General features: G+C 40.8%; 1 protein-coding gene across 2 annotated transcripts; it reads left to right on the top strand.

Annotated features, from left to right (window-relative positions):
* Nucleotides 1–544: 544 nt before the first annotated feature.
* LOC111871687 (alpha-tocopherol transfer protein-like) lies at nucleotides 545–9,334 on the top strand. 2 transcript variants are annotated; one of them, XM_023864950.2, is made up of 7 exons: nucleotides 545–965; nucleotides 2,285–2,376; nucleotides 3,314–3,464; nucleotides 4,052–4,245; nucleotides 6,153–6,260; nucleotides 7,203–7,347; nucleotides 8,866–9,334. In XM_023864950.2, exons 1-7 carry the CDS (start codon nucleotides 845–847, stop codon nucleotides 8,895–8,897), a joined length of 843 nt encoding a protein of 280 aa, XP_023720718.1. In that variant the 5' UTR covers nucleotides 545–844; the 3' UTR covers nucleotides 8,898–9,334. The 2 variants fall into 2 exon arrangements, with proteins under 2 accessions (XP_023720718.1, XP_033610244.1); XM_033754353.1 differs by lacking the exon at nucleotides 8,866–9,334 and having other exon boundaries at nucleotides 546–965; nucleotides 6,153–6,273; nucleotides 7,203–7,334.
* Nucleotides 9,335–10,390: the final 1,056 nt, after the last annotated feature.

Raw genomic sequence — 10,390 nt, 5'->3', positions numbered from 1 at the left:
TTTCCCCATGCACTTAGACCAACTGTTGGTCCATTGTGTGTCCCCCTATGATATTCTATCAGTCTCTATTCCCTACCGGTACTGGTGCGTGCCATCAGTCCCGACTCAGCCATCGAGTTCGGCCTCTACTGGCTCAGCGGTATCTCGATGCTTCCCCCATCTACCAGAGGCGTTAGAGACTACTGTTGGGCGGGAAACGTCCGCAATTTTGGCTCAGTGACCTCCTTTGGAGGTATGAGGTTCTTTTACGTGCCGTAAAGCTACGACACGGGATCCACGGCTTAAAGTTCCTCCCGGAGGACTTGTTCCCTGAATTTTTCCGCCCTTAAAAATTCGACGACCTCCGCCGGGTTTGAACCCGCGTACCTTGAGTCACGAGGTGGGAACGTTACCCCTAGACTATGGAGGCCGCAAGTAAGGCACATAGATCATATGGAGACCATACGAGGAAGACCATAGGCAGATAAGGATTTCTACAAATTTAATTTATTTTCAATCTGTGACTTCTAAAGAGTTCTGACGACGGTGTATAACACTCAGAATTACTGGTATTTCGGGCTTTGTCCATCGTCCGGTGTTCTAAAACCTAGAGAACACAAAGTTTCGCAAACTGGATCTAAGTCCAAATTCGAAACAAAGTCCAAAAAAAAAAACCCAACAATTCTGACTCCGTGACTTATTTATTTGAAACGAATAAAGTGTCTTTATCTACTAGTGTATAATACGATAAGATAACATAGCTTAATAGGAAGATAATATCTGCGATTGTCTTCTCTAGGTAGCCTGCTTAGCGAAATATGTTTACGAATGATTGTAACAGAGAAGTAGATGTGGTGCAGTGAAGATGTCGAAGAAGGGCAAATCTAATTCTTCGTCTGGAGCTCATGCACCCGATGAGAGGAACATAGAATATAACGAGGGAAAACTTCATGATGTAATAAGCAGTTTGCGTGATCTAGTTTCAGGTGAGGTCGATATTATCTTATATCATATTGTCACGTATAAGGGGTAGTGTGACTGATATTAATGGGTTGTAGATTTGATGACTGGATTTATTGGACGCCTCTATTAAAATTACACTTGATTATAACGGCTCACACAATCAATGTCTGTCTACGACTCGCTCCATTCCTTACTGGACCACGAGCGTCTGCTCTTCCGCTTTGACGAACGGCGAACGAAGAATTCCAGCTCACATCTTGAACTTCCTTGAACGACGTCTGTCTGTTGAATCTGTCACTGTTGTCTGAATCTCGGACAGGTCTCTAGTCTCTCGAATTCTGGATATCTCTTCTTCACTCACTCCTGTGAGTCGAGTCTTGTGATACGACCGACTGCCCGTCGGCCAGTCTATCTTGGAATAAAGCACCCCCCTTGGGCTTAAGACCAGATTTTTATTACTGTAAGACAGTTACGGGTTTGTTGATTTGGGGCGCTCTCTCTGACGATTGGACTAGTCTGTCGTATACAATTGCTGCTGGTCCTCGCCAGCGCAGTCATTTTCGGGTCCGAGTCTCTTGGGACTCGCAACCATATTTTACTGTCTCAGATTCGTTGCCGCGCTACCTTATTATATAACCATGGCACGGACACCATAAAAACACCGCGTTGCCTAGCAGTGGTTCAATAGTTCCTCTATTGTTGCATGTGCATTCGTTGCTTCGGAGGGATATTTACCACGTCGTTGCTTAGCAATAGTCGTCTCTTCTGGCTCTACTGTTCCGGCCTGCAGCCCTCATGTCACAATATTGTCCTATATTCGTGACTAGATACAGGTTTGGAATGTATTTGGAAAATCAGTTACGTGTCCATGTATGACCCAGTGCGGACCGTAAACAGAACATACACTTGAACGGTTCTTCCTTTGTAAACTGCGTATCCGTTGCCACAGTAATGTGTGTTTACCAGACCGTTGTCCAGCAACAGTCTCTTCCGCTTTGCCATGGTTATGTGCTCAGCGAAGGGCCGGCCACCAGAAGGTCATATTCCGGCTTTCAGGTGTCATGTCGTAATATAGTGGAAATACGAGTATTTGTTTAAAGCCAACAAACCTATTTTTTACATTCATAATCTCATGATCTCTTTTAGTTGGTCTTTAGAAAATCGTGAATGATTTGCACGTTCTCTAAGTAACTCTGTAGAGAGTGACAATTTCAGATCTCATACAGTACGGTCTTACTGCCGTGGAAAGCCGCTGAATTTATTCCACTTCCTTTGAACGCTTAGTGAATGAACTGGCGGTAAGTTTCGTATGTTCTGCACTAAAAGTGTCTCCTTTTTTCAGAGGAAAAGAAGCTGAAAGTGAGAAAGGACGACAGTTTCATGTTACGATACCTGAGGGCCAGCGATTTCAGGCCTAAAGAAGCTTTTGAAAAGGTGCGAAAGTAAATCATATTTCGAATAATTGATGGTGATGTACTGAAAGCCTGAAGGAAATGGATCTTTTGGGAAACATAGTCTTATATGGAGGTAGTAGTAAGTGGATCTTAAAGAATTAATGTAGGATTGTGTGGGCTGGATTTATTTGACTCCCGATAAGGAGTAATTTGCTGGCTGTTGTAAACACGGCAGTGAACGTTATGACTGCAAAAATTACAAAGAATTTCTCGACTAGCTTTACTGACTTCTCAAGATGGGCTTTGTTCCATGGTGTTAGTTTATTATGGAGTAGGCTTCTATTGGTATATCTTGTTTATAAAAAAAAATATTAGCTCAAACTTTGGAACCTTAAGAGACATGAACCCCCGGAGACACAAATTACTCTTAAATAATTTAAAAAATATAAATTGTACGAATGCTGCCCAGATATAATGGAGGGTTTCCAAACAACCCCACACTGATTATTTGGAAAATTCATTTGGCTCTGTAGACCTTACAACTTGGGCATAGATGGAGCTTTCAAATATTTCAAACCGTAGAAACACACAAGGCTAAGGTAAAATTAATTTAGAACTCCTTAAATGAATAGACTCATGTATCATACAAAAGAGAATTGAGATTTTAGATATTTTAATGTGTGCTGGACTGCTCGGCAGATGATGATGAATGAAGGATATCACTGATGGTTCCTATAGTAAGAAAAGAGAGACAAGCGATTATAATTAAAAGGGAATAATTACCCTTAATTTGACCTGTAAATTCTATGCTTAATCGTGAGTTAGAAATTTTATGGGCTTATCTGTTATAGGAGAGTAACAATTAAGAGGCCACGAACACGCTAGTGGCACGTGTCAAATGTCACTGGAAACCATTTTCTTGCAATGCCACGATCAAGGAATAAATAAATAAATACAGGAGCTAAACTCATTTGCAGATGGTGAAAGTCTACAAATTTAAGGCCAAACACGAGAAATATTTTTGCAGCAAATCTCCTTCGGAATACAAGGAACTTCTTTCACAAAATTTCATCACAATTCTGGAGGACAGAGATGAAACTGGACGTCGTTTAATTTTGGCCAAATTGGGTAAGCCAAACAAATTGGTCTCGCTGACACGTAGACAATGTATTTTACTTAAGCAGTCTTTAGGTAATATATACTTCTTGTATGAATAAATCTTAAATATAATTTGTTTTACTTTATCAGAATTTAGGAATTCTTCTCTACTTTATATTTCTACAAACTTTTAAGTTTTCTAAGTTAAGTTTTCTCTTCCTTGATATGAAAGTCAACAAATTATCATGATGAAATTCAGGCGCTGAATTCAATGTGTTTTCTAGGAGAATACAGATAAATTGTATCTCTAAAAGGATGACCGAGAAAATGTATTAAATACATTTTCTATTACAGAATTGCATAACTTTTATCGAATACAACTGAAATTCAACGAACATCTGTAACAGGGTTTAGACTGGAAAGAGGGACAATTGAACGTCATCATATATCAACAATACTTTTAAAACTAAACAGTTCTGTCCTACCAGGACTGATAATATGCTGATGTTCCAGTACTTGTGAATATAAGAGTGATCAGACAAGAAAGATAGCAAATAGCTTAATGGTTGTCGCTGCTGATGGTTATTAGTGCTGTGAATGTGTGTTTTATTGGACAGGTGATATCGACACCAACAAGACGTCCGTCATGGAATGCGTCAGACTGAATGACTTATGGATGGAACTGGCGATGGACGAAGAAGAGACCCAGAAGAACGGAATTGCGATCATTCTAGATCTGGGCGGTCTTCCTATGAGACTTTTTAAATTCCTGACTCCTAAAGTGACGATAATAAGTGCACTAAAGGAAGAGGTAACAGTCAACTTCAAATAGCACGCATGTGACTGGGTTTGTCATTCGTCCACTTGCTAAATCATCGGCACACAAGTGATACGACGTGCCCTGGGCAACAGAGAAATGTAGTGCATGTAGCCTAAAATTTGCTTAATTTCCATGTCGTCGCCTTCCATTCTTGTTTGTTTCTTCCATCTTCCCGAACTCCCTTCCTTTCTTGCATATTTCGTTAGTATTTTCTACGACATTGGAAGACATAATCCGGTCGTGATGCCTCATCCCACCGGCCAACGCTTTCAAACCGCTTTCAGTAAATATATAACAGAGTCATGTGTTGCGTGGGGGTACACTTACAATATTGTCCCATGTATGAGTGATTCTCTACGGGATTTTGGATTGGATTTATTGGTCACTTATACGCATAACTCATAACTACCAGTAATTATAGCGCTGTCGCTAATTTCCACACTTTACAAATCACTAGAGCACACGCCAATTTTTTCCAGGCCACAGTGTCTTCCCTTGTAATTGCTTCGTAGCGGTTCCAGCAGTGGCTGTTCCTCTGCTTCCTTGCCCAGTTCCTCTCTGAATAGCAGCTCCCTTCCAACTGAACTAAGTAAAAAGTCGAAGTCAAAGTCAACGTTATTTCACAACTCGTCTTTTACCACCAATCATTCTTGGCGCCAAGCCTCTTGAGGCTCACAGCCAGCGATTTTTTTCTGTTTAACTGAACCCTTGCGGTCATAGTCCTTATGTAACATCCTCTCTGATGAGGAGATGGGTTTGTCTGTTATGAATATGCTTGGCCTTTCGTCAAGAGTGCATATCGCAAATACAGCATGTTACTGGATAGCGTCAGAATTACTTTACGACTGGAGGTTTACCGCCAATAGGTTCGTCTTGGCGCCAAGTCCCTTGAGACTCATGATGAGTATTTTTTTTAACTGAACACTTGCTGCTATAGTCCTTATGTAACATCCTCTCTGAAGACAGAATGCATCTGTCGTTTACAATTGCTGCTGGCCTCGCCAGCGCAGCCATTCTCGGGTCCAAGTACCGCGGGACTCAAGACCATGTTTTACTGTCTCAGATACGAGACTTCCCTCAACCTGGAGGGCCAGGTCCCCGTATTTATATCTTACAGGAGCAGGGCTTATAACTCCTCGACACGGACCAACGTAGAAAACGTTTCTAGCAGCACCTCCACTGTTGCGTGTTGATTCGTTTCTGTGGAGATACTGATCAAATCTTTTTTTGAATTGTTTCTATTGACTGATCAAATCGTTTCTTTATGAACGTGTTTTCTTTACGAAGCGCGTTACCCAGTAACGGTTCTGGTATATCTGGTTATCTCGCGGTCGTTTTCTTGTAACGGCTCTACAAGCTACAATATAAAATAATCTAATCATGTTAAGGATTAAAATAATATAAATAAAGGACAATTTTTTATATATATTTGTTATATTTTGATCTGTTGAATTAGGAATTTAACTCCTATTAATTATGCACTCTTCACTTCTTACATAGGTAAAAGGTGTATAATTGAGTTTTACATGTAGAATGTAACACCCATCAACATGTGTGGCCCGTGAATCTTACCCACGCAGATGATACGGACGTCAAATCAGAATAATTCCCCATCCTTTTCCAATGGTCAATTATCTACATAAAAATAAACAAAATAATATTATGAATGTTTGTTTTAATGGTCTCGAATTTTTTTCAGTTGATAATATGCACTGCAATTCAGGAAATATCCATTTAAATCTCGTAGCAACTCGTACTGAAATTTAAAAAATGAGTATCGTAAATCTGTGTACGAAATTTGAAAATAATCTGACAATACCTTGCATAGTAACAAATTAACAAATATGTAACTTCCTGATATATAAGACGCTATATAGTTGTATATTTTCTGATTGCAGATGCGACCATGGAAGAAAATTGATATTCATGTGGTCAACACTTCCTCACTTTTGGACAAGTTAGTCAGCATCGTGTACCCTCTACTCGGCTCGGGAATAAAGCAACATGTTCGTAAAATTGGTAACTATTGTACTGAATCACCATGGACTAAGACAGAAGTAAATAATTAATCAGTCGGTGTGCAGAATGTACACAAGAGATTAATTGTTTATTTGAAAATGGGCTCGACATATAGCACGCATGAGAGATGTGAGCAGTGTGTATATAGTTTTACTTGGAAAACCTGATAGGGAAAGACAGTTTGGGAAGTCATGATTTTGTTTTTCTTTTGGAGCTACAGCCCCAATTTGGGACTTGGCCTACGTCCATGAAACTCTCCTTTTCACTTCGGTTTTACTAGATCGTAGAAATTCGATAGGACTCCTTGGGCGGGTGATCAGCCCGTCGCAAGGCCTCTACCTGTACACGAACACAGAAAAATGCACACACACAAACACTAAACATTCATGTCCTGCGTGGGATTCGAACCCATGATCCCGGCTTCCGACAGTTCATGCCTTACACTGCTCAGCTGCCGTGATTGGCTTGGGAACTCATGAATATAATATAAAAATAATAAATATGGACCTTATATATATAGCATGTGGTAATACTGAGTGGATACATCTGACTTAGGATCATCTTCAGTGGCCGGTTCTTGTGTACACAGTAATGCACTAGATCCTACGGGGTTCTGATGATGGTGTATAACACTCAGTATCACTGGGTTTTCGGACTTCGTCCAGCGTCCGCTCCAAAAACTAGCATACACAAAGTTTCGGAAACTGCGTCTGTTTCCATCCTCAGACGGGGGGGGGGCGAGGAAAGACACATATTCTGTGATATAGGATGCTAAAATGTATCACGCATTAAGCATTAATGCTTGCCCAATATTTTCTTTTTTTTTATATTTGTAATACGTACAAATATTTCAAATTCCTTAATTTGCTATCGTTTATTTGGGTTTTGCTACATGTTCTTCACAAGAGTAGCGAGTCTCGCGCTTACAGATCCATTTTCACGGGCAAGACTGGACATCGGTGCACAAGTTCATTCCACCTGAAGTCCTGCCAGAGGAGTATGGTGGTTATAAACCTCAAGTGGACTTCCCAAAAATGCACAAATATTTATACGACAATGAAGACAAGTTAATGGGTAAGGACATTTTACTGTATTTAATATACTCAGATATCACATTACATATGGAGTCATTCTATTTTAACCATGTTTTCATCCATATTCCTTATACAAATACCATTTGTACTGTAATACTAATATTGTCTCACTGTAAGTTGCAGCATAGTAATACACAGAAGAATGCCGTCTTCTGGGATGTGGCGCCGTGTAGATCCTGTGTGAACAGACGTTTCGGAGGAACGTATCGCCTCCATCTTCAGGATAGATAAATCAGCGAGCGAGGAACCAGCTTTAGCAAGTGGCTGCAGACTGAGTGACCAGTCGAAAAACACCCAACTATATAAGAACAGGAAGGTAGGGAGATTGGGAATATGGGAAATCAATAGAGAAGAGAGGGGAAGAATCTGTATAGATGGGCCAGCAGGAAGCAAGCAAGAGCCAGATTAGGATTGTGTGGGGGGTTGGGTGTTTTTCGACTGGTCACTCAGTCTGCAGCCACCTGCTCTAGCTGGTTCCTCGCTCGCCGATTTTTATACTCTGAAGATGGAGGCGATACGTTCCTCCGAAACGTCGGTATACAAAGTATCTACATGGCGCTACATCCCAGAAGACGGTATTCTTCATAGTCACCGTCGTGAAAACCTAAAATCTTACGTAGTAATATATTGTCCTACACTAAACTACACTTGCGCAGGAACTTAATGTAACAACCTTACCTTAACTTACCTAAACTGCCCTCACCCAGACTCACGTAAGCCTAACCAAAACCGATATAAATTGATATAAAATATATTTAAATAATAGGCAAATAACGATAGGAGCTGAGCGGTACGACGTTGGAATTGTTGTATTCGGGTTGTGCTCCGTTCAAATCTCGCGCAGGATACCGACTACCGTGATTCACCTCAGTCTTTACAGATATGTTCCGATATAGTACGTCGACTAGTTCACGGTCACTTCCTTCCAAATCCCTTCCAACCAATCTTTCATGTATCATCCTCTTACGCGACGCTGTATTTTCATGCTACTGAGAGCGTTGTTGAATAACAGATTAAACAGTTATTCCGAATGTGCAACTGCGCGTGAGTGCTACATTGTATAGTAAACTGATGCACATAAAGGTAAGTGAAGCTATCCCTATAACAGTCCGTGCAGGATCATAGGACTATGAGACATCGAGGCTGCCATAGTTTCTAGACAATCGGTCCACAGATGGCGGTGAGGTTGTCAGCCTTACGCGCCGGCCGCAAGAAGATTCCTGGTTGTCATTTCTGTTAGAGGTTCAGTCGACCCCAGGGCCATAGTGCGGCTGGAAGTATTAGGTCAATTGAAAAATCCAATGACCTTATTGGAAATCCAACCCGCGACCTTCCAGCTTGTAGCATATTGCCTCAACCAACTACGGTACATCGTGTCCTACTGATACATTTCTTTCTAAAATATGGTAAAATAAGTCTCGATATTTTATTTAAAATCTTATTCTTGTAGATATGTATACAATTAACCTGTCGTTCTAATTTCAGCTTTCTTTTTCAGAACTGTTCTCCTTGGGATACGTCAAATCATGAGAAGTAAAAATGGTTTAGCGACATCGACGCTCAGTCGGTATAATTGGCGCGCATCCTACAGATAATGTCTATCCGTCCAGATACTTTCCTAGCCATCATCTGTACAGGTCTGTTGTCCGACTGAAACGTTTACATTATGTTCCTACGTGATAAATTTTTAACTTCAGAAATGTAGTAAGATTTGAGGTTTTCACAGCGGCGACTATGAAGAATGCCGTCTTCTGGGATGCGGCACCGTGTAGATCTTATGTGAACCGACGTTTCGGAGGAACGTATCGCCTCCATCTTTAGGGTAGAAAAATCCACGGGCGAGGAACAAGTTTGGGCAGATGGCTGCAGTCAATTTTATACTTATGTGTTATTAATTTATTTATAAAACTACCTGATGACGGTCTGCGCGACCAAAACATGTAGTGCTTTACTTACTTACTCATGGAGCTGAGTCCTTCTGGAGGAGCTGCCGACTCTGCAGCTACTGAAGAGCTTCCCAGCATTTTATGGAACCAGAAGGTTCATTACCGTGTTCAAAGGAGCCCTCCACTGGTCTCTATCCTGAGCCAGATCAATCTAATCCACACCATCCCATCCTATCTCTCTGAGATTCATTTTAATATTGTCCACCCACCTACGCCTTGGTCTTCCCCGTGGTCTCTTTCCTTCTGGCTTTCCCACCAATATTCTATATGAATTGCTCTTCTCCCCCATTCGTGATACATGCCCTGCCCACCTCATCTTCGTATCTTACTGTAAATCCTGCAAATTAACTTAAACTGTACTGAACTACATAAATATTCAAAAGGAAGGTGCAAAGATCTTACTATCAAACTGCAAACTCACGAAATGCCCTTCCCACCTCATTCTCCTGAACTTGATCATTCTAATTATACTTGGAGAAGAGTACAAGCTATTAAGCTATGAACCTCCTGTAACTTCATCTCTCTCCGGTCCAAATATTCTCCTTAACACCCTGTTCTCAAACACCCTTAGAAACATGTAGTGCTTAGACAATAAAATTGATTAAACCATTATGCTGTATGTATTTTAATTAATTTTATTAAAATTTGAATTAATTCACTTCCTTGTTGACAGCAAAAATATCTCGTTGATATAAACCAATAGGATGCAAAAAATAAAAATAAATTTGTCTTGTGCTTCAAGGAAGAGCAGAAACCTCTCTCAGGAGAGCCAGTTTTCTAAAGTAGAATCGATCCTGGTACATAAGGAAACAGGAATATTAAGAGTTGAGTCGGGAGATTATTACTGCACGAGGTCCAGCCGCTGATATTAGCAAGTTCTGATGGACCCAACTCAGAGCGGCACATTCCTCTCTTCTTTCCTGAGGACGGAAGCAGGCGCAGTTTGCGAAACGTTATGATTTGTATGGCACACCAGACAAAGGATAAAATTCAGATATCCGGCAAAAGGAAGCGGAACTGAGGCTCGTCGAAAATGTGAACGGAATGAAACACGAAAGCACTGAAACCTGCTAATGT

This window comes from Cryptotermes secundus, unplaced genomic scaffold, assembly GCF_002891405.2.
Source record: "Cryptotermes secundus unplaced genomic scaffold, Csec_1.0 scaffold262, whole genome shotgun sequence".
Classification (NCBI taxonomy): Eukaryota; Metazoa; Arthropoda; class Insecta; order Blattodea; family Kalotermitidae; genus Cryptotermes; species Cryptotermes secundus.
This window is presented reverse-complemented; position numbering and strand designations above follow the sequence as displayed.

Excerpts from the sequence above, each read along its gene's own strand:
- LOC111871687 (XM_023864950.2), top strand. The coding sequence starts at position 845 with ATGTCGAAGAAGGGCAAATCTAATTCTTCGTCTGGAGCTCATGCACCC. Across the intron at positions 2,377-3,313 it reads CTAAAGAAGCTTTTGAAAAG|ATGGTGAAAGTCTACAAATT; the intron begins GTGCGAAAGTAA and ends ACTCATTTGCAG. Across the intron at positions 4,246-6,152 it reads TAAGTGCACTAAAGGAAGAG|ATGCGACCATGGAAGAAAAT; the intron begins GTAACAGTCAAC and ends TTCTGATTGCAG.